At 49.0% G+C, this 24,092-nt stretch overlaps 2 protein-coding genes across 2 annotated transcripts; one reads left to right on the forward strand and one right to left on the reverse strand.

The window, feature by feature from the left end:
* Positions 1 to 1,133: 1,133 nt before the first annotated feature.
* Positions 1,134 to 8,538, forward strand: P2RX4 (purinergic receptor P2X 4). Its single transcript, XM_083873817.1, has 12 exons — positions 1,134 to 1,330; positions 2,074 to 2,221; positions 3,653 to 3,724; positions 3,819 to 3,891; positions 4,365 to 4,461; positions 4,613 to 4,693; positions 4,780 to 4,921; positions 5,258 to 5,394; positions 6,727 to 6,820; positions 6,905 to 6,970; positions 7,061 to 7,156; positions 7,863 to 8,538. Exons 1-12 carry the CDS (start codon positions 1,200 to 1,202, stop codon positions 7,893 to 7,895), a joined length of 1,170 nt encoding a protein of 389 aa, XP_083729943.1. The 5' UTR covers positions 1,134 to 1,199; the 3' UTR covers positions 7,896 to 8,538.
* Positions 8,539 to 8,676: 138 nt separating this feature from the next.
* CAMKK2 (calcium/calmodulin dependent protein kinase kinase 2) lies at positions 8,677 to 21,308 on the reverse strand. The gene is made up of 16 exons (XM_083874204.1): positions 20,997 to 21,308; positions 20,224 to 20,271; positions 19,760 to 19,813; positions 19,566 to 19,617; positions 19,343 to 19,476; positions 18,699 to 18,735; positions 17,902 to 17,923; positions 17,542 to 17,630; positions 17,107 to 17,306; positions 16,962 to 17,015; positions 16,431 to 16,504; positions 15,999 to 16,086; positions 15,657 to 15,752; positions 14,981 to 15,109; positions 13,008 to 13,108; positions 8,677 to 12,646 (listed from the first exon to the last, which is right to left on the reverse strand). Exons 1-16 carry the CDS (start codon positions 21,291 to 21,293, stop codon positions 12,574 to 12,576), a joined length of 1,548 nt encoding a protein of 515 aa, XP_083730330.1. The 5' UTR covers positions 21,294 to 21,308; the 3' UTR covers positions 8,677 to 12,573.
* Between the last annotated feature and the right edge of the window lie 2,784 nt (positions 21,309 to 24,092).

The raw sequence follows: 24,092 nt of genomic DNA on the forward strand, positions 1-24,092 counted from the left end.
AGCAGAAAATTCAGGGTAAATTAATCTGTGCTCCAACACCTTTTCTGTTCTCTATTTTTGTTATATTTAGACGTTCTATTTTTGTAGAAACAAGGTGAGAAGGATTGTAACAGGTGTGTTCTGCACTCCTTTCAATGGAGCTTTGTTCTTTCTGAGCTAACCCAGCAGTGTGCCATTTCCATTCTCCACGTACATTTTAAGATATATTGCTGGCAGATTATGCCACATGTATTTATATCTTCAGTTGAAAAATGCATTAATTGTGTTAATATTCATATTGGAGCATCTTATCTATCTAGAATGGAAAATACTGCCATAGGCATTTATGCATTTCTGTTCTAGCATATGAACCAATTCTCCTTTTGAAAGTTACACCGAATATTCACTCATATTCCTATCCTTTCCCCACTTCTTTTGGTCCTACCTGTTTTTGGCTGGTTTTCTAAAAAATTAAGCATTTTACTAATATATAGCTGAACTAAAGGGTCTTAATAGTTTTGTACTGCCTGCAATTCCCACTGTCACTCTGTCAGTTCACTTCATCTCTTCCTGATGATTTACCTGCTCTTACAAGGGTTACAGTGATGTTTCTACAATAAGGATTGTGTTGGGTGTCTCAGGACGAGGTGGAGGGTACATGAACAAGGTGGTAGATCCCTGCTTTTAAAGCAAAGATTCATCCTGCAAGAGGATAAATAAAGAATTTGGTCATTGTGGATGGGAAGGTGACATTCTTCAATATGTTCTGCTCTCTTTTGCAGGCAGTTACTCGGTCCTTGCACTGACTTCAGCTGTGCCAGGGTAGGTTTAGGTTGGACATTAGGAAGAATTAGGACAAATTTCTTCCCAGAAAGGGCGATTAGATATTGTAACGGGCTGCCCGGGGAGGTGTTGGAGTCACCGAGCCTGTCGTGGCACTCAGCGCTCTGGTCTGCTGGACAACGTGGTGTTCGGTCACTGGTTGGCCTCGATGATCTCAGAGGTGCTTTCCAACCCAACGGGTTCTGTGATTCTGTGAAAACAGCCGTGGAAAAGCCCGTGTCTGCCTCCGCCGGCCTCGGGCGATCCGCTCGGGCCCCGGGGCTGCGGGAGCGCGCGGCGGGCGGCTCGGGGCGCTGTGGGCCCGGGGACACGGCTCCGTCCCGGCCGCCCTCCCTTCCCTCCCTTCCCTCCCTGCCCTGCCCGGCCCGGCCGCCGCCATGGCGTTGTGCGGGGCTATCCACAGCTTCCTCTTCGAGTACGACACCCCGCGCATCGTGCTGATCAGGAGCCGCAAAGTGGGGCTCATCAACCGCGCGGTGCAGCTGGGCATCCTCGCCTACGTGATCGGGTGAGCGGGCGGGCGGCGGGGCCGGGGCCGGGGCGGCCGCTCTGAGGGGAAATGCCGCCCCTCCCTCAGGGGCCCGCAGGGGCCGCTTCTCTGAGGGCGTGAGGGGCTGAGGGGAGCGCGGAGATCACCGGGCTGCGACACGGATGTGGTGGCACCGCTTAACCGGGATTGTGGACAGAATGGCAGAATGTTCTGAAAGTTGGAAAGGGCCCCACAAGGAGCAGGTCTAACTTTTAAGCGATTGGCCCAAGGGTCCCTCAGGAGTGGGACAATCTCGGGAGGTGTCGTTCCCCCCAAGCAGGGCTGGGCATAAAAGCAAGTTAGACCCTTCAAATTAGACCCTCCAAATAGACACAGTCTGAAAATAATAATAAAAAAATCATTCCAAAAATCAGGCAGGAGATTGCCAACCTGGTGACCCTTTTGTAAGGAAATGTTGTGAAACTGTCCGGGACCATCCCGGGAGGTGATAGTCGTTCCCCCAAGCAAGGCTGGGCATAAAAGCAAATTAGACTCTTCAAATTAGACCCTGCAAATAGACCCAGTCCGAAAATAATAATAAAAAAAAATATATCACTCCAAAAGTCAGACAGGAGATTGCCAAGCTGGTGACCCTTTTGTAAGGAAATGCTGTGAAAGTGTCTGGAATGGCCCTTTCAGGTGACATAGAAAAAAAGGAGGAATTCCAACCTGAACTTGTTTGTGGCGTTTATCTGTTGTTTCTTGCAATCCTTCTCTTTCAGGTGGGTTTTTGTGTGGGAAAAGGGCTACCAGGAATCAGACTCTGTGGTCAGTTCTGTGACCACGAAGGTGAAGGGAGTCACAATGACAAACACAACCGGCTTGGGACCCAGGATCTGGGATGTAGCTGACTATGTCATCCCTCCTCAGGTATCCATCACTTTCACATGCAGAGAAAAGGTTTTCTAACAGCTGCTGCTTTGTTAAAGTCCACTGAGAACTGGAGCAACTTTGCCTGCAGCATGGCCATGATCTGAGAGAATGAAGCACCTTTGCTTTGTTACGGATCATGCTGAGCACCTGCCCTGGGGAAGCTTGTTCCAAGAAAAGTGTGTCTGTGTGTGTGTGTTTGTGTAGAGAATCACAGAATGGTTTGGGTTTGGAAGCAACCAAGATAATCTCATTCCACCCTTCTGCTGTGGGCAGGGTCACTATCCCAGGTTAATCCAAGCCCTGCCCAACCTGGCCTTGAACAGTTCCAGGGATGGGGCAGCCACAGCTTCTCTGGGAACCTGTGCCAGGGCCTCTCTACCCTCAGAGTGAAGAATTCTAATATCTATTCTAATTCTCTCCTCTTTTAGTTTAAAACTGTTCCCCCTTACCTTATCACTATCTGGCTGTGTAAAAAGTCCTTCTTCCTTTTTTTTATAAGCCCCTTTTGAGTACTGAAATGGGCTTTAAGTTCTCCGTGGAGCCTTTCCTTCTCTGAGGGTGCACCAATCCCACTGTCCATGGTGCCCACAAAGACTTGCAGCACCACCAGTCCTGGCAGAGGAGGAAGAACTTTGCAGGCATCAGGAAGAAGCTGCAACAATAACCTCCTGTCATATTTTTACTGCTTTCTAAAGCAAACAGCCCCAAGTCAGGTTGTTGGCAGAAGCCACAGGAACAGCCTGCAAATCACCTGAGGCAGAACTGAACAGGAACCATCGCTGTAGTTACTGATTGACTGTGGCTGTGGGAATCTGTGCTGTGTGGGCCATATGTGGTGGCCTTTGGGCTGGACAGGCACAGCCAAGCTGCTGGTCATGGGTCCCTCTGTGTGCATGACTTGTGGTGCAGAAAAAAAAGACAGATTTAGCCAGATTTTGGCTGAGTGGTCATATTTGCCTATCAGTGGAGCGGAAGCAGATGACAGATCTGGAGATCTGAAAGTAGTGAAAGTAAAGTAATGAAAATACTGCTCTCTGAAGAAACAGGACTGGGCAAATTCCTAACTGATATATTGCAAAAAGAAAAGTGTGGGAGTTGTGCTCTGACTTGCAGCTGGAGCTCTGTTTTTCCTCCTGCCTTACAACTCCCTTGAGGAGCTGTGTGAGCTCTGTTTTCACAATATGAATGAGGAACTTTGGGCTGAGTGGGAGGACAGAAAGAGCTGCCAGTCCCTTCCTCTGGTTAAACACAGCAACACCAGGCAATACACACAGGAATCTGCTCCTTTAGTGCTGCACCAGCAGTGTCCAGAGCAAGTCCCCTCTGCTGGGCCACCTGGGCTGTGTCAACAAAGATGTTTGGTGCAGTGCCTTGGGTGCTCTTGGCAGACTGTCACTCTTAAGTTTCCTTCTTGTTTTGCATGCTCAGGGTGAGAACACCGTGTTTGTCATGACTAATCTGATACTCACACTGAACCAGAAGCAAGGCCACTGCCCGGAGGTAGGTGCAGAATCTGTTTTAATCCTGCCTTGTGTGGGTGGGAGTGCAGGGGAGAGGGTTCTCAGAGCTTTATGTAACTATTGTTCCTCTCCAGCTCCCAGATGATAAAACAGAGTGCAAGGAGAAGAACGACTGTGCTGCAGGATATGTCAGCACCCACAGCAGTGGTAAGAAACCTGCTGCAAAGGCTCCTTTCAGTCTGGGTTGTGGTGCCTCTGTACTGTGCACTCCCTGCTGTGAAGGAAGCAGCATTTCACTTCAGTCTCCTTCTTCTCTTTCTCTCACATATAAGAGAACTGACAAGGGAGCTCAGATTTTTCTTCTGGTGGACTTAGACTAGATGAACTTAGTCTGTGTTGAGTGGATGCTGGGTAGATGTGGGCTTTGGTGAGTTAGCAAACAGTGTGTAGCTTTTTCATGGCCTTTAGTCCCTGAAGTAGTATTTCACATGGATGAGGATTTGACTCAGGAAAAACACCTGATGCTTCTTTCTCTGAAGTTACACATGCAGTGGAAGATAATGTGGGTTTGGTACTTCATTTCTGGGAAAATTGCTTTCCCCATATGGAGTGAGGGGATGTCACAGGTCAAATACTGCCTGGTTTTGCTCAGTAGTACCTCCATGCACGTGTCTTTGCAGGCATCCAGACTGGGGAGTGTGTTCCATACAATGGCAGCATTAAGACCTGTGAAGTCTTTGCGTGGTGCCCAGTGGAGGATGACTATCACATACCCAAGTGAGTGCTCTGTCTTCCTACTTCACAGTGTCCCTCCTGAGAGCAGGCTCGTGGTACACAGCTGATGCTTCTCCCACTGAGATGCTGTTGGGAAGAGATGAGCACCAAGGACTCTGCAGAATCCTGTTTGTGTTTCCCTGTTGTTTTGTAGGCCAGCGTTCCTGCAAGAAGCTGAGAACTTCACCCTTCTGGTGAAGAACAACATTTGGTACCGCAAGTTCAACTTCAGCAAGTAAATAGTGAGGGGGTCATCACACTGTCTGGTCTCGTGGGCAGTAAAGGGGATGCAACAGCTCTTCTCTTTATGTTCTCCTGTAGGCGAAACATCCTCCCCACTATCAACTCCACCTACCTCAAGAACTGCATCTATGATGCCAAGACAGATCCCTTCTGCCCTATCTTCCGTTTAGGGAAAATCGTTGAAGCTGCAGGGCAGGACTTCCAGGAAATGGCTGTGGAGGTATTTGGCAGATCCTTCTCTTGGGCTTCAGTTGTTTTTAGAAGAGGAGTGGTAGGGGGTTGTCTCTTCTGCCTTGTGACATGAGCCACAGAGCACAGATCAGCTGCAGAATGGAGAGTGCTCTGGCCAGAGGGACTGGAGTCAATTCTACTTAACAAATAATTTGCCTTGCTTTGTTTGGGTGGGGTTATGTGCAAGGTTCTGTAGCATCAGAAAAGAGTGTTGGACTGAGTCTGGGATTAGAGCCAGTAAATCAGGTCCTGGTCAGCAGAGAGCCTAGTGCTGGGCTGGCTCTGCACTTGGACTGCCCATCACCTCCTCTCCTCCACTTGGCAGGGTGGAGTCATGGCACTGCAGATCAACTGGGACTGCAACCTGGACAGAGGTGCTTCCCACTGTGTGCCAAAATATTCCTTCCGGCGCCTCGACAGCAAGGACTCTGCCCACACCGTCTCGCCTGGATACAACTTCAGGTAATGTGGCTGTGGAGGGCACCTGGTGGCCCTGCAGCTCCATGTGCCACTGACAGTTGTGGTAGTTTGGGGCTTTCAGTGGTGCCTGGAGAGCAACAGAAAAAAACCTGGAGAGATTTTTTGATGCTGCAAGACAGAGGAAGTGGGATCTTCACTGTGAGCAAACCACAGCAGAGGGGGGAGGGCAGTGGAGCTCCACGGATTGCATCAGAGTGCCTGAGTCATGTTTCCATCATGTTTGCTGTTTGATGGGGTGGAATTGGGACAACTGACTGTCTCGGGGTGTGCTGATAGAGCAGAGTTTGAAGGGACTCAGATGGGTTGGGAGACTGAAGCATGTCCTTCAATCTGCTTGGGGGAAAAACTAACCAGTAAAAGTGGCTCTGTCAGTTGAAGACCATATCTGCAGCAGGAGTGTCCTGGCATACACCACCACATACAACATTCTGGCCAGTACAGTTAAGTCCAGCACTTCAGTAAAACACCAGCACACAGCTGGCAGCTGGTTGCATCCAGACTCAAATGTAATAATAGGGATTGGCCACCTTGCCAAGGTCCTTGCAGGATTCCTGCTTGTGAAGAAACACTGCTCAGGGCTGTTTTTTTTTTTAGAATCACAAAATCTCTTAGCACAGAGGATCTTGGGGTGGAACTTGGATTAATTTGCTGAGGAGCTGTGCAGAGCACAAATGTATATTTGGGAGGTGCCAGACCGGCAGGTATCGGGGTGTCAGGACTGTCTGGAGGATATCACAAATCTGAAATGCTCTTGCTAATTTCAGACTCTGGTACAGCCTCTTACCAATCCTTCCTTTTCTCTTCCACCCTCTTTTCTGCTTCCTCCTGGCTTAGTCAACCACGTGGCGGAGTAAGTCTGATCTCTTATTTGTTCTCGTCCCTTTTCCCTGTGGTTTGCATGGTGTCACCCAGCGCGGGACACGGAGCAGCCTTTGGCCGAGCCGCGCGGGTGCTCCCGGCCCTGCCCTCTCGCGGCTGCCTGGTCCCCTGCAGCCGCCTGCCCGCCTCTCTCGTGTACCTGAATTTATTTCTTCCTGTTAGTCCTTCTGCTCCCCTGCTAAAGCTGCTTTCTCCCCTTCCTGTGCCTTGCAAGTTTCCTCATTTTATAGTGCACACTATTGTCCTGAATTCACCTGCTTTGGGCTTTTCTCCTATATGAGCTTGTCAGCATGAAATCTTCATCACTCAAGGCTTGTGTCTGGAAGTATCAATGTTCAGCCCATCCTCTTGGGATGGGGAGCACACCTGGATGTTGCATGATCACATAAGCGACCTCAAAAATTCCAGCTAAGCTCTGACCTATCTTTTCTGCAGGTTTGCAAAATACTACAAGAATAGTGATGGCACAGAATCACGGACGCTTGTCAAAGCTTATGGCATCCGCTTTGATATCATGGTGTTTGGAAAGGTAGGGTGACAGTTCCTGGAGGTCTTTTAGTGAGAGCTTTCAGAGATGCTGAAAAGCATGCTCAGGCTTGTGACTGTCTTCTAGGCAGGAAAATTTGATGTAATTCCTACCATGATTAACATCGGCTCTGGCTTAGCGCTGTTTGGTGTGGTAAGTGACACTGTCTACACTTGGAGTCAATTCTGGATTAGTGCCTCAGTTCTGAGGATCATTGCCTTAAACTCTTTCAATCTCCACTAGGCAACAGTGCTGTGTGACATTGTTGTTCTGAATTGCATGAAGAAGAAATACTACTATCGGGAGAAGAAATACAAATGTGTGGAGGATGATGAACTGGTAAGCATCAATGAAGGCAGGGTAAAGGCAGAATTGCTTCCTCCTCGACTCCACAGAGATTCTGAAACAGGATGTAGAAAGTCCACATCAAATGGGGATTTTGAACCACAGTGCTAAGGAAACTTTTTCTTCATCAGAGAAGCTAATTTTTACCTCAAAGCTGTTGCAAGGAAGAGCACTAGAAACAAATATTGTCATGTTTCCTGGGCAACCACTCTTGGAGAGGAAAATATATGCTCAAGAACTTGTCATGCTCCTACTGCACCTCCTTTTTGGGTTGCAGTCATTGGCATGTGCCTTCTAAGAGCTGTAGGGAACAGTCCTGTTCCCATCAAACCCTTCTTTCTTGGCTTTTGGGGTTCCTGCAGTTGTGGAAAAAACCCATTCAATGAGTGAGTTGGTGTTTTCTGAGATCAGGGTGCTGACAGCCACAGTTACAGCTGTAACCCCTCCAGGGTCCAAGTAATCTATTTAGTCAGTAGGATGGAGCTGGTTACTTGACTAAGGACAGAGCTCAGCCCTACAGCTCTGTGCTTGGTGGGAAGTGTGGCTGCAGAGGGCAGATTTCTCAATCAAAACACCTTATGCCACTGGAAAAGTAGTCTGAGTAACAGGAAGTAGCTTGCCTGTGCAAAGGATTTTATGTGATTGGAAGGGGGAGAAAGAAGAGTTTCTGGCAGAGAACTGTAATCTCTGATCCTTGCAGGTAGTTGGTGAGACATATGGAACAAACTCCTGAGCTCCTGGTGTTGCAGGACCAACTGCTGCTCTAAACCACTGCTGGGAACATTTCTTGACCCTGCCATGAGACCACTCCCTCTTTGCTGGAAGGAAGTGGGGAACCAAACTGAGAAAGGGACCACAGTCACTACTCTTCACTACTTGGGAGCCAGTCCCAGGGAGAAGTGGGTCTGCTCCTTGTCTGCTGTCTTTCCAGGTTATTTGCACTTAGCACAGAAGGAAAATTGTGCTTTATGCCAGATATTTGCACTGGCTGAGCCTTGGACAGGGACAGTTCTGGCATCATCATTTTGCCAGTCCTCCTGTCCCTGAGCTCACTGATAGCAGAGGGCACAGGACATTAGGCACAGATTCTTCCTTAGAGTGAACATGGCCACTGCCAGGAGGTGCCTGACCTTGGGACAGCAGCTCCTTGCTGTTGTAATTTTTCTTTCCCTGAAGGATTGTGAATATTAGCTGAGCCTGTACCTACTATTTAATTGGGTCTCCAAGCTCCAGTGGCCACAGACCAAGATAAAGCAGAGTCTGGCTCCATTCTTCTATGATAAATGGCTTACTGGTTACAGAACTTTTTTTCAGTTTTGTCTAATTTTTATGCTATTACTTTAAAATTTACTTTAATAAAATACTACCTTCCCTCAGCCCTCTTGAAGTTCTGCAAGCTGGGTTTTGACTGTTCATTTCTCCCCACATACCAAGTGTTAGTAGAGGGCTATTAAAGCCAGGGCTCTGTGGGCTTTGCCTCTTGATTCTCAGCAGAAGTGCTGCTGCAACTACAGCTGCTTTGCCTTGGCTCTCCTGACACCTTGTCCATGTCTGTTGTCTGAAACTCTCTCCAAGGAGAAAGACTTGTAAGTCAGAGGCCAAGATCTTAGGGTCTTTATTTGAGTGCTGGTACCAGCTGCTTGGAAGAACAGATCTGTTATTCCTTGGCACACCTCCCGTGCTTTTCACCACCACACCAACCCTGTGCCTGGGCTGCTGCATTTAATGGGTTTACACAACTTGATTGAAGTGGATTTGTTGGCTTTTATATTCATGGCCTCGAGCACCTCTTGTGATCACATTGACTCACAAAGTCCAGGGCTTCCCTTTCTCTGAACCATTTCTGGTGTTACCGAGCCCTGGGATCTATTCCATACCTCCAGCATCCTGGCTGCCTTTCTCCAGCAGCACAGTGGGTAAACCACAGCATTATCATTTTATTCTTTATGTGCCTGCTGCTGTTGAGCACTAAGTTGTGTCCCAGCTCAAAGAGTGCTTTTCCAAGAGTCAGCTCTCCAGTCTCTGCATGTGAACACTCAGTTTGGATTATACAGTGGCTCAAGCTGCTGTGGTCTCATCCTAGCCCAAGATCCCCAGTAATGGTAGAGCACCAGACTTCACTACATAGGAGAGTGCTTTCAGATTCCTCTTCCAACAACCAAACTCTCACAGCTTGATAAAGACCACACAAACAGAATAATGGTTCCACTTGATCAACTAACTCTGGGTTTGGTTGCATGTCATTTATTTCAATTTGTACAGTGAAGCTTGAACACCTGTGTGGAAAACACTTAGTAGATGGTTTATTCTTTCTTCTTAGGTAATATAATTTAAAAGTGGTAAATACACAGTATTTAAACTTGATACACCTGATAAAGTTAAATGCATAATAAAGGGGTAGGAGTGAAACACAAGCCTTGGTCATTAAACAAACAGTATAAAAATCAGGAATAGTTCAGGACCTTAGAAAAGAAACAGATCAATTGCCTGATAGGTAAGAGGGGACCACCATGGAAAACTACTCAGATAAGAGGCCTGGTTTCCCCTTAGCACTTTCCTATGTGCTTTCAGAGCCAAAAAGGCTTAGTACCCAGCAATAAGCCCCAGTCAGCACCGGGCTTGCTTGGAAGGAAGGGAGTTGGGGAAATCAAGCTATCGCCCAGTTCCAAGGCACAAGCAAAATGTTCACTTCACTATAAGGAGAAAGCCAGCATTACTACTAAGGAACAGCAGCTGGGGAACTGAGCAGGTTTATATACACAGTACAGCTTCTCTAACAGGTCATGCATTTAAAGAGATCTCCCTCACATGGCCATGCTTTATGCTTTCAACAGCTGACCAACCAGAAAAATCCACATTGCGTTTCTTTCCGAAATGTGCATTTGGCTGCAGCCCCACCAGAGCCTGCACTGAGGGACACTCGGTTTGGAGAGCACCTTGGGGAAGTGCTGGGTTTAGCATCCTTTAGAACCAAGCCCATGCAGGCAGTCAGACACTGATCAGTGGGAGTATCTGAGGCCCAGACACTGGCTGGGCATTGGGAAGCTGATACAGCTGTTGAGAAGCTGCGTTACACCTGGCAGACCTGTTTGGTCAATGTAAACTGTCTCACCTGACAAATCACACCCAGAGATGGGCAGCACAGAGATCTCTACAACACACCTCTAGCAAACACACCACACACATTACTATGCACTACCTACAAAGAATCGGATCCCCTAGCTTTTTACTTTTTGTTTTGGCAGATCAAGTCCATTTGCAGGGTTACAGAACCAGGCTGCCCATTCACACACATTTCCACAATGAAAAGTCCTGTGTAGGGGGAGCAGGCATTGTAGCAGTGCTGCCCCCAAGTTACCTGTTTGGTTTCCCCATAGCTGAAGCTGCAGGGCTTTGGCATAGCCTCGGACTAAAATGGGAGGAAAACAGTGCGTGTCTTATGGCTCCAAACTCCATAGTATTGCTCCTAAACCACCAACTGTCCTCACTGGCTTTGGAGAGAGGCCAGCAGCACAATGCTTCCAGAATAAATTGCAATTTAGGGGGAACATCGCTTCAAGTGATCAAAAAGTGTAAGGAACAGTTTGGGTAGGATCTGCACCCTTGCTAATGCTGTCCTGGCTTTAACAAGAACCAGTCTTAACCAGGAATTACCAGGCCAGGTCTGACTGCAGTGGGGCCAAGGACCTTGGCACACTGCTGCTTGTGCTGCCCAGGATAAAATAAAGGAAGACAAGGGAACAGTCACTTTCTAAAGGCAGGGCATCCATGGCCAGGGTTAACAGGCAGACATCTTACCATTAATCAAGACACTTGGCAGTCTCCTAGTGCCTTCTTCCTGAGGGCAAATAATTAGACCTTATCAGTCCCTCACAAGCTTGGGAGACTCAAATCCTCCTTCTCTGTCAGGTACATCAAGTGCCTCATTCAAGGTCACACAACCACATCAGACTGAGAAAGGAAAAAACTCAGACCTTTTCCCCCCTAGTCCCACGCTCTAGGCACAAAACACCTGTACTTACTGTGACCCCTTTCCTCAGGTAAACCCTGGCTCCTCATTCTCCAGCTTTGTCTGAGCACAGAGAACTTGGGAAAGTGAGTCTGGACGCCAGAGTCTCTCCCACCACATGACAGATTATTATTTTGTACAAGCACCACAAATAATCAGAGTAATCTGACTGAAGGTGAAAGAGCTCTTCGTAAGAAACAATCCTTTAACTAGATATACACTTAATTTACTAACAAGCCTCTGATCCACAGGCATTCACAAATTACTGGTAACAAACTTGCAAAAAATACATAGCATTGGCCCCAGAATCCAGATTAAGAGTTTGGAAAACAAACTTTTCTTTGAAAATCACTAGCTAATCATTAAGATCTTAAATTCTAAGCAAGCCCTAAGTCTATACTTTAAAAACAGCATAAGTTGTATTATTTTTAATTGTAGTAAACCATGTAATGTACATGGAAGTGAAGGATTTTACCCTGAATTTTATATTTTATAGTATATCTACCTAGATCAAGTAAAATATTTAGAAACAAACTGTTAGTGCTTCTTCTGTTATTTAAAACATTCTAAACACCACCTTTCACTCATACATCTGCAGCAAAAATAGTTCAAACTGAACTTAAGCCCTTAAATACCTTTTCCTTTCATACACTGAATACCTAACTTACCAAGTCCTGGTCACACCAAGGCCTCTGGAAAGAGCATTAATTACCTGAGGAGGTAATTAACCTCACTTTCTGAACATCCTGAAGGTGCTGTTTCATACAACTTGGCTCACAAATGTAGGCATTCTTTAAAAAGCTGAAAAGGTGGGTTTTTGCTTTGTTCCCATGCAGTTAAAAAGGTATCAATTAAAAACAAACCAGAACGACAAGAAATAGATGGAACAACATTCCTGGTAGGTCGTGAACTCTCAGAGTGCACACGTGTGGTTGGTTTTACCGCTGTGTGATCCCACTTGGCAAAAGCTTCACCCTTCTGCACATGCCCATGGCCACGCAATGGGCATCGTGCCCTTGGGACACTGGCATCAGTCCCTGCAAGTTATTTGGCATTAAAACCAGCTAAAAAGCAGTTCCAAACGCATTTTCCTTTGGCTGCTGTGGGCTTTGTTTTGCAAAGCCCCGTTGCTGCTCACCAGCACCGCTCACCTCTCCGCCAGCACCTCTCCCACCACAAGTCAGCAGTCCAAGTGATCGGAGATGTTCCATGTTTATGGCAAATAATGGGATGTCTGGTAACACGTGATAACATGCTGCTATGTGAGCTCTACATCCAGCATTGTACTGAGATAGCGCCATGTCATGCTGTGTTTGCTCTGGGCTCTGGTCACCTCGTCCCCAGTGCACACTTGGTGACGTGCCCTGGATTGAGCTGCTCAACAGAACCGCAAAGTCCACGTTCAGGAAAGAAGTTCCTCCTCTCCCATGTTGGGCAAGTCGTTGCATTTCAGGTTGTCTTCACTGCCTTGTTTCCTGTTTCCAAAGGAAATAAAACAGCTGCTGAGCGACCCAGAAAAAGGCAAAGCAGGCCATGAGACACCGGTTTCTGCCCTTTCCCTGCCATGGGGTCTTTGGGACTCTGAGCATGTGTCATCTCTCCCCATGTTAACAAGCTGGAAGTGCCATAAAAAGATGTTTTTCATCCCATCAGAACAGCAGGATATCCCTGTCACAAAAATCCCATTAAGCAGTTACAGATCAGACAGACAGGGTGTGAATGTTGCAGTCATGGACCCCCTGAAACTTTCAAAGCCCAACTATTTAATTTCTCCTCAAGAGCATCAGAAAAAGCTGCAAATGTCTTTTGAGGCTGAAGTGAGGTGATGGCACTTACGGCAGCAGGTTCCCAGAGGAAGACAATGACCGCTCCTCCCTCTTGCTCCCTTCAAACGGGTTCCCAAAGGATCGCTTCCGGATCATTGTTTTAACCAAGATCTGCAAAACCAGAATGCAGTTCATCAGGGGTGCTTTTCCTTCATTCAAGAGCAACAGGAACATCCAACCTGCATGCTCAAGTAATTAAAAAAACTAGTGAAAACAAGCCAAAGTTCTCTATTAATAGAAAACGGAAGGAAGCATCTTTGTAAGTCTCCAGCTTCTTCTTAATACAGAGGCTGAATTCTCATCTGAAACCCTTGCAAGTGAGAGCCACATTAGGTGTAAGAGGCTGGAAAGGAGAGCAAAAACGAGTCTGGGAGGTTTCTTTCCTCCCCAGAAGTAGGTTTTACTGCTTACTGCATCCACTACCAGCAAATTCCCAGTCCTCCATGATTACCTGGCAAAATAATTCACTGGAAAGGGAGAGGGGAAGGAACTGGCACAATTTTACCTTAATGTTCATCTGAAACCAAACTGAAAAGCTGGCCATTTCTCCAGCTTTGTCTGCAAAACACAAAGTTACCAATCAGAGACTGGTGGGAACAGAGGTGTGCCAGGATTTTTCCATGGCATCCCCCAGCTTCCTTTGCTGGTGGGAGCAGACAACAAGGTGAGCAGCACTGGACCCTGCCTCGGCAGGTGCATCTCTGAGAGCCCCTGGCTTCATTTGATGTTGCTTCTCATCCCTTTGTGCCTTGTGTATCTGCTCACCAAGGCACACGGTGAGCCATTCTGTGTCTGAAGGCTGAGGGTGTTTGAAGAGTCAAAGCCTCATGAGTGAATCTCACACTGGAGCGTCAACGCTGCACTTGGCTGCACAAAGATCAGGCACCAGAGGGTAATTTTGAAGATCAAATGCAAATGTGAAAATACCATATCTGCCTGAAGGCAGTGTTTTGTTTAAGAGTCAAAGAGGTGCAGTAAAATCTGATTTGCCTTGAGCTGTGCTGAACACACCTGGCTTTCAACAGGGCTGGGAGCACTGAGCCCACTGATCAAGTCCCCTCTGAACAGGAAAAAGGGGGTAAACCCCTCATCAATGGTGGTCTCTTTAGAGCAAAATCTGCTTTTTCAGCCTGGGCAGCACAAGGTGCATTTGCATATTCACATGTCTGCGGTCAGTGAGATCTCTGCAGGGTACCCAAAATGGAGAGAGCTCCAGAAATGAGGCCAGAAGTGGGCAAAGCTATGAGATGGAAAAGGGGCTTCAAAGGTAAACCTGTTCTTCAAAAAAAAAATCACAGCCTGGGTGCCTACAGGCAGATACCACGCCAGGGAATTGTGAATGGTCACTCGCTGTTTCTCCTAACACAAGAGCTGGCGGCACCCAAAGAAATCATTCGGTTCAAAACCACAAAGGCTTTCACTTTCCACACAGGACAGGGTTACAATGTGGTTCTCACCACCACAGTGGGTTGCAGAGAATAAAAATATGAGCTTAAAAAGAGATGAGATGAAGTCACCAAGAATAGCTCCAGGCGGGGGCTGATGCACGTCGTGGCCCAGATAAAATCTCCATCCTGGGAAGCTCCCACAGCCCCTACAGCTGGACAGGCAGAACAGGTCAGGAGCTCCTTGTGCCTGGCCAAAAGCTACTCCTGGCCATGGGCAGGTTCTGGACCAGATGCTTTTTTTCCCTGAGCAAAAACACACTTAGGCAGCCAGCTCAAGTGTGAAGACCAGCAACCCACTGAACAGTTACCTTTGGAACTGCTCTAAAATATTCCTCTGCACTGTGGGGATACAGCAACGTCCAGTGAGCTGCTGAGAGCCTGAGACACTCAAGTGTCTTGCAGCACTTGTTTCCAGACAAGGTCTTAAATCCTGCCCAGTGCTTTTGCCCTTCAGCAGAACACCAGCTGCTCAGGGCCAGGCAGGCAGCATGGACCCCACTGTGCATCCATAGCCCATCAACTCCTTTGTACTCACCACGGTGGCCAGGCTGGGGATGTGCTTGACTGAATTCTCCACTTCCTCCTCCGTCACCTCGACGAGGGTGCAGTTCTCATCCTCTGTGGGCAGCAGCTCCGCTCCGTTCTTGGTGACCCAAGGGTGCAACTTCAATGAATAACACAGCCTGTCAGGAATGATTTCCTCTTTTTCATAACTCAAACTACACAAGCCTGGCAAACGCATCTCCTTGTCCAAGCTACGGCCCCTACGTGCTCCTGAAACGCCAGGGAGCAGGGCAGGGATGTGCCATGTCACTGGTGAGCCAGCTCACCCCAGCACTGCCAGGAACTGCACAGCCCCCAGCAGAACGTGCTGTGGTGTGGCTCATCCAGAGCCAGCGCTGGCCCCAGCTACACAACCAAGCCATAACCTTGGTGACCTACAGCACTGGGCATCTCTGGGCTTTAGGGAAGGAGACCTGTCTTTACTCTCATCTTATGGATGAGACAGCACCAGGAGGCAGGAGAAATTTATTCCAGTCCACAGATATGAGCAGCAGTGACAGGGAGACCCACTGAGCCCTTGTCCTGGACCTGGTTTATGACTGAAGGCAGAACCCCTGTTTGTCCTTGCCCACACACCTGGTGACTTGGCTGGCTGCAGGAGGAGCACAAAACGGTTCCGCAATTCCCCCGCAATCCTTTCCCCCTACCTTGGTCTCCATTCTCTCAGCTTCTCGCCCCTTCCAGGCTCCCGCAGGGGCGAAGGACCAGAAATCTCCTGCGAAAGGCTGTTGCACAGTACTTTCCTGGTAGCAGAGGAAATACTGTACTCAGGGGATTTCCTTTTGCCTGCGACTTCTATAGGCACCAAAGGTCCCAAAGCTGAGCAGGTCCCGGAGCAAGGGAAGGAGCTGGGACTTACCTGCCCAGGGGCCCTGGGCACGGGGGGAGGACCTAGCCTGGCGCGATCAAACTGACTCCCAAAAAAAGTCGAGCAAGGAGAACCCAACAGAAGTGAAGCCACAGCCAGCACCAGGAAGCTGGGTCAGTACCTTGATTTCTGGGACTGAAATCCTAGATTCGGGATTTTTATCCAACATCCGAGTAATCAAATCCTTCAAGAAGTCCGTAACTTCTGGCCTGTGGAAGGAAGAAAGGAGAGATGAGATGGCAAAAGGGATGGATGCTGCCTCTGCTCTTCACCTCAGTGTCAGCTACTATGGGCCTTCTGGGCAAAGGGAAGCAGCTCTGGGTTCTTGTACTCCCCTTCCTCTCCAAACCCCCAGAAAAAGCAAAATATTCCCTTTTGAGGCAATGTGAAGTGTGATCCCACATGTACAGGGCAGGGAGAGGCCAACTCAAAGCCTGAGTTTTGCAAAACCACAGAAGAGCAGGGCCAGCCCTACCCAGGGAGTGATTGAGAAACAACTCAAATGAGCTGTAAAATAAGAATTGATGGGTTGTTTTTGTTTTTGAGTACTTACTGGTCTGGGAACTCCAACGTTTGGGTCTTGATTTTATTGTGTAAACTCAAGATCCTTTCATCCATAAAAGGGCACTACCACAAAGAAAAAGAGCAATGAGGAAAGCAACAACCTCTGCTAAAGACGCAGCAGTGGGGCAGCCAGAGGAGCATCAGAATCTCATAGGATATGATGGAAAGCAAAGATATAGTTACAGGGAAATTCCAGAAGATTTCCAATTATATCAATGTTTATTTTTAAATGCAATGAAAAAAAACCATTTAACCAAAAATTGCCAATTACTACAAGAGCTCTTTTCCTAAAAAATCTTCCCAAGCACAGAATTTTTTCCACTGGAGAAGAAAAGAAACACAACCCTTTTGGCTGCACCCATCCCAGGGACAGCAAAGGTTTCCCATTTCCATCCACACATCCTCATCTCCACTCAGTTCCAGCACGGACACAAGGTGCCAGTCCTGCTGTTTACCTGGAACATGAGAGGCACAAACCAACCCCCAAACACCAACAGCACTGAAAAATCCATCTCATTACCTGCCCAAACACGAAGCAGTACAGTGTGATCCCCATGGCCCAGACATCCAAAGCCTGCAGAGTGAAGAAAGCATAGTTAAATCTACAACAAGATTTCTGTGTGTGCAAAGTTTAGTCCAAGACCATTCAAATTGCTGTTAAATACCTTTCCAGAGAAGATTTTCCTGGTTTCTGAGAGGGTCTCTGGGGCCATGAAGGCAGGAGTGCCCACTGTGTTGGTTAAGAGGGCATCGGCTCCCTTGAACTCATTGCTCACTCCGAAGTCGGCGATCTTGATGTGCCCATCTTCCCCCACGAGGAGGTTGGAAGGTTTAATATCCCGATGGATTATCTTCTGATAGTGCACTGCAGCCAGAGGGACAATGAGTGGTTCAGCAGCAACACTGGTTTGCAGCAAAGGAGCCGTGAGGGCTCCCTGGGGCTCTTTCTGCTAACACCACAACCAGCTCCAGCTTTAAAAACCCCTGTGCAGCATGAGCCACCAGAAATGGCACTGCACACTAGCAGAAAAGCCAGACCCAGATATTCAGAAAAAAACCCCAAAAATAAGAAATCCCATCATTTTTGCAGAGACACTTACAGTATTCAATGCCCTTGATCAGATCCTGGAAGTAGAACCGAGCCTGGTCCTCACTGAGAGGTTTCAAGGTTGGGATTTCCATCACAGGACTGCAAAGAAAACAGAGAACAGAGCTCATTCCCCACCTGGATGTACTGAAACAGGGCCTGAAGGCTTTGTCACAACCTCAAACACAGGCACCTACAGGGTGTACTCAGCTGTAACCAGGCCAGGGAGATACTTTTCAAACCTCAAACCCCACCATGAACCTCCCCATCACCTCTGCACCCCCTTCCCACCTTGCATGGCCAAGCTCTGCCACTCACAAACCCATCTCATGTTCAAGACTTAGTAGGATTAAATCTGGAATTCAGTACTCACCCCTGCTTCACCAGTTCAAACACTGCAACACAAAAGAGAAGGTGATTACAGATCACTTACAGGGTATGGCTCCTGCAAGCACAGCCTCAGCACAAAAGCAATTATTTTAATGACAAAAATTCTAAAAATAATATGTTCTTTTTAGAAAGGAGATGCCGTCTTATGCAAGGCACGTGGCATTTGGGTTGCTCCCATTTTCAGTTAAGGGGATGCTGCCAACTATCTTCTCAGTGCTGCAGCTTCAGCATCATGAAGTTCCCTCCATGGCACACAAAACCCCTCAGTTTACCACCAAAAAGGATGAGCCCACACCCTGGGCAAACCTCAGTGCTTGGCCATGAGGGCATCCCATGCTTCTCCACTAGTACAGGCTGAACATAAATGATGGGAAAAAAATGCCTTCTCCAAGAGTTTTGTATTTACATCAAGCAAGCAACTGCAGTCCGCCAGGCAGGTTGGGATGTGGCTCCTTTGTACCTTGGAAAATCAACTCATGCTTTTTTCCCAAAGTCAAAGAAATAAAACTACTTTTTATCAGCCTGGCTTCAATGCTGAGAACACCAAACACTGGTGCCTCTCATGGCAAAGCATGCCCTGGTGTCGAATTAAGGTCAATATAGTGCTATAAAGCACTCTTGTCTCTGTTCACAACCCAGACTGCTTCTCATTTGCTCCTCCAGCACATCCAGGCTACACCCAGTGAAAGAGAGACCCAGCTCTTCACACAGAGCTGCTCCAAAACACAGTGGGAACCTTTTGCCCCATCCCCATGACACCCCAGAGCAGTGGACAGTTACCCATGTACAGGTGATCCTCACTGGGGTCATCCAGGACCTGCCAAAAGAAGCAAAAAGCCAATTAAACAGTGTCAAGAAAACCTTGCAAATTAAACATTGTGATATTTTATTTAGCAGCCATGTCAGTTCTACACCATCTGCACCATCAGCACGGTCTGCTCATCTCTGAGCTTCTTCCCACAGGAGTAGGGAAAAAAAGAGGACAGAGATGTAGCTGTACTTCAAGGAAGCAAATATTTAAAACACACAGGAAGCATCATCTGACTCATGAGCCAAATAAACTCCAGCCTGCACATCCTTAATTCTTGATTTTTGGACTGTTCCACACAGGCAGTGGGTGGAGGGCAAGGCAGCTGCACTGTTGAACTCACAAAACACCAGCTTTTCCCCAAAACCTGTCTCAGCACTTGTTTCCACCACAGAAGAAACATTTTTCTGCATTTCCCTTTCTGAACAGGGAAGAAAAAAAATCTTCTGGGAGGTGAGAATAAAAAACCTTCTAAACCAAGGAAAACACAATTCTCCCAAAGACAAGACCTGCCCTTGCCCCCTTCTGGGGTGACTCCCCTTCACCCAGCCCACCTCTGCAGCATTCAGGCTCTGTCACGCTCAAGGATGAGTTTTGGAAAGAGGCCAGCACTTACCTCCACCAGCTTCACCACGTTGGGGTGGTCCAGCTTCTTCAGGATGGCAATTTCCTGGTAGACCTGTTCGATGGGCCCCCTGGGCTGCAGGCAGCCCTCGGAAGCAGCTTTGGCCCCACGGGGCGGCGGGCGGCCTGTGGGAAAGGAGAAGGTGTGTCCAGTTGGGAACAATCCCCCAGGATCCCCAAAATATTCCCCACCCAAAAGGCTTTCTGCCACTTACGGGGGAAGCCCGCCTGTCTCATCAGCTTCTTTTTGGAGAGAACCTTCATTGCCTGCAAGAGGGGAACAAATGTGGAATTTGGGGCAAATCAAGGATAAAATGTGGCTGGTGGGATGGGGCTGGGAGTCAGCAGAGGGGGATCCATCCCCCTCCCACCTGCCCTGCTGTGGGCTCCAGGGCTGTGTGCTACTCACATAGTAGGTGTTATCATCCTCGTTGTAGGCCAGCTTCACCACCCCATAGGAGCCCTGGAGAGGGGCACAGCCATGGGGCACAAGTTAGGGACAATCCAGAAAACCCACATCACCAAACAAGCTCTGGGCTCCTCCGCAAACCCACCCCACAGGGATCACAGAGCTGGTGGGCGATGCCACCACGAGCAGGGGGTGTGTGGTCTGACATCAAACTGACAGCAAAGAAAAGCTTCAAATGCCCCACTGAGTGGGAGGGAGGGGGGAGGGGGGAAATTAGTAATAATTTTAAAAATATACAATTCAATTGGCACCATTCAGAACAGAACAGTGAGCAACAAAGAGCTGCTGTGGTCAGTGGCTGGACTTGCTCCCATTCTGGAGCATTCCCAAGATTGGAAAGTGAAAGCAAGCCTGACACCCTCCCAACCCAAAACCCCTCATCCCACCCCAAACCCAATATTCACCTTCCCAATCTCATCCTTCAGCTTGTACTGGTTGAGCTGCACACAGTCCTGTAGGGAGAGAGCAGGGAAGTTTGGCATGAGCCACAAAACTGCTTGTTTTAAATCTCCAGCAAAACTTTCTGTGCCAACTCACACCCTGTCCTGCTCTGCCCAAGCACCAGCCAAAGCTGGGCAGCTTTGATTCATGAGCCACAAAAGCCACCCACCAAGCCACACGTTGGTGTGTTTATAGATGGCTAATTGCAGACATTAACAGCCGGGCAGGCGATCCTGTCCTGTCCACTCATGTGTAACGAGAGTGACGGACCAGGAGAGCCCTGAGGGGTTTAATGCTGGCGACCTGGCGCCAAGTAATTTTATTTCTTCTGGGCAAAGCAGCCATTTGCTGCCTGTTTTCTGTCAGGCTGGGGGCAGGCAGGTCTGTTTTCTCATTAGATCTCAGTGAACTTTGCTTTTTTTTTTTATTTTTAAGGCGTAAAGAAAGAAATTTGCGCTACACTCCTGGCTCCCATTGAACACAGCCATGAGAGCCAGTGGCATCAGCAAAAGGCACAAAAAACGGTAAGTTGGAGTCTCACCTCCCTGAGGGCTGTCCCCATAGCCCAGGATGTCCCAGTGCCCCCTACCACACACCTGCAGACATGCTGTGGGGGTTTATCCCAAAAAAAACAAGTGGGAAGAAATGCCACGGTGGGCAAATCCAGGCAGATGGGGGCAGGAGAACTGCAGGAGCACCATTCATCCCCCTCACCTGTAACGTTCATCCCCCTCACCTGCAATCCCGTGATGGACACACGGTTGGACTCCACCGTGGGCCGCCGTGGCAGCCGTGGGGAGGAGTGCGGGGATGTCACCGGGGAGTAGGGCAGGGAGGGGTAGATGAAGCGTTCGTTGGCGCCGTTGCCGCTGCCGGGCGAGCGGGCGGGCTGCGGCCGCTCCTGCAGGGACAGCTTGCGGCCGGAGAGGTGCAGCTTCCGGCCGTCCCCAAAGCAGCCCTCGGTGCCAGGCATATCCATCTCCTCCTCGCTCGCGCTGCCCGTGGCGTCGGTGACCACGATGAGCGAGGCCATGCCGGCGTGGCTGGGGCTCAGCGCCAGGGGCTCCCGCAGCGCCGCGGGGGCTCGGCGGCCTCCGGCGCAGCAGAGGGGCTGTGGGGTGGGAGAGCTGCTGGGGACACCAGGTGACGTGGAGGGAGCAATGGCCTCATCCTGGCCATGCTGCGGCGGGGAGGTGTGCCTGCAAACACAGGGTGGGTCAGCCAGGCTCTGCGGAAAGCGGGATTTCCTGCTGGTCGTTGTGGTACAGATTGATTTAGTCATTCCATAGGGAATGGTGAAGCCATTCCAGCCCCCAGGTGAAGCCTGGTGCAGGATGGCACCAGGATGCACAATCTGCCATGGGACAGACCCCAGGCCAGAGCCAGCCCCAACCCCGAGGCTGCCATCACTGCTCCTTCCACCCTTTTCATCTAAACACCTCCACGGAATAACAACTCCGTCATCTCCACTATGGAAATACTCCAAAGCGGGTGTTTTAAAGGCGCAGGATAAAAATTGCACTATACCTGCATAAATACCACTGAGTTCCCTACTTTACTGCTCGAAGTGGGCACATCTCTGCCAAGCCCCCCCAGACAAAGCAGTTCAGGGGCACAGGCACACACTTACCAAGTGTGGGGTGCAGGACCAGCCCCCTGGCTCACTGCTTCCTCCCACAGCCCATCATTGCCAGTGATTTCTGTTCCTTGCCCTGTGGCCTTCTGTGCAAAACTCAGGTCTCCAAACCTTGAGATAAATGAGAAAACTGTTAGCAACAAAACCTTTTTTTAAAAAAATCAAATAATTAAGTGATACTTTAAAAAGAGGAGAAAATTATGTTAATTCACACATGCCAGGCTCTCCAGCACCTGGGGCTGTTCAGTGGTTGGTTGGCTGTAAACCATCGCTCTTCCCTGCCCCAACACTGGTGCTGTTTTTAATTTCTAGGTTAACAAGTTGCCACAGAAGGAAGCGAAAAAAAAAAATATCCTGAAACAACCAGCCCAGAAGCAGGAACAGGGTTTGAGGCGTTTTTCTGCCTGGTTCCCACACCTCGACGAGGCGGCTGGTTAAAATTAGCTCCACTCATCTCCATTGAAGTTTCCGTGCTCCACCCGCAGTACAACCACTCTGAATCAGCCCAGCAGAAATTATGGGTCAAGTACAGAAATCAAATCGTCTCCCCCGTCCTCAAGGCTTCACAATGGCCTAATTGCTGTTTTCAACACTGATCTATAAACCAGAGCTTTTGTGCCCAAGTGGGATCGGCCTGGAGCTGAAGCCAACGCGGCTCCACTCGCTGCTCCGAGGCACGGAGAAGCACAGGGATGGAGAGGCTATAAATAAGCCAACGAACAGCAACAAGGACAAACTATTCCAGAAACGCCGAGTTTCGTGGGGCTGAATCCGCTCCTGGATGGGGCTTTGCTGGATGAGAGAGCCAGGAGCCACCAGCCAAGTCAAATTCCCCCTGCAGTGCTGCTGGCAGCCCACGGCAGCGTGTTTTAATGCGCTCCCAAATGGATTAAAAACAAACAAGCAGCCCCCCCCCCATTCATCCTGAATTCACAGGGATGCATCTCGAGGCCATTAGCCTGTTTTGGGCACCCCTCCAGTGGGCACATATAAATAGCTGCCCCGAAGCCGGAGCTGATCCGGAATGCTGTGCCCTCTACCCTCACCGTGCTCTGTGGCCACACCAAAAAAGGCAGCTCATCGGGGCAGCCTTGGGATGAAACCACCCCAGGAACATTGCTGGTAGCAACACCAGTCCCCAGCAGTGCCACAGCACAGCTGGGGCATTCCATCCTGCCTCCAGAGCATTGCCTGCATCCAGATTTCCAAGGGTTTCTGATAAACTTTGCCGGGCTTGAGCAGAATCGAGTTATGAAGTCTCAGTCGCACTTGAGAGCTGAGCGTGTCCTGGCCGGCAGGAGTTAATTGGCTTGACCAGGATAAACATATCAAGTCTGATTAATTCAAGCAGGCTTCCCCAGGCTCTGAAAACTAAAAGTCATCCAAGCCCCATCACAACATCGGCTGAAGTGGGAAATCAGAGGGGTTTTCCCTCTGCATGTATGGGTCAGAGGATGTGGGTTTTAAGAAATTTCCCTCTGAGATGACACTTCCCCTGAGAGAAACCCAAAAGTGGGGTCACACTGCTGAACACACCCCTGTTATCCTTAATAAGCACATGAGGAGGAGGAAGAGGTGGAGAAGAGCTGTATTCCCAGACAGAGAAAAGCAAAATAGCTGAAACGAGGGCGGTAATCCCAAAGAGAGAAAATACAGCCTGGAGGCTTTGCCTTCACCAACCCATCCAGGCCCTTGCCTAGGGAAAAACAGCACATTCTAGTATGAACTCCAGCAGATCCTTATGTAAAAGGGAGCAGCACATGCCCACAAAATCCTCAGGAAATATAACAGCCTGGTGTATAGGAATGATTTATCGGCACAGCTTTTGGCTGCAATCCATATATAACCCATAGCGGCTGCAGCAGGATTATCGAAGCAATCAGTCTCGCATCTAATTCGGCAAGGAGAGGGATATTAAAATGAAAAGAGGTCTGTGAAACCCTGGCAGCAGCTCTCCCTCTCGCTCAGCGTCCACGTGGCTTGAGCGGAAGCGAATGGGAGTGAAATCAGCCCCCGCCAGGGTGAGGGATTTTCACAGCCCCCTCGGGCCGCCCCAGCTCTGCTGAGAGCGAGTGGGCCTTGCCTGGGCCCTGCTGGATGTGGCCACCTCTGGAGGGGAACACGCTGAGCGATGCTGGGCAAGTGCAGAGGGTGACACCTTGCAGCCAGCACTGGCTGCAGGGATTTAAATCAGAG

The sequence above is a fragment of the Zosterops lateralis genome (genome assembly GCF_965231275.1).
Source record: "Zosterops lateralis genome assembly, chromosome: 17".
Classification (NCBI taxonomy): Eukaryota; Metazoa; Chordata; class Aves; order Passeriformes; family Zosteropidae; genus Zosterops; species Zosterops lateralis.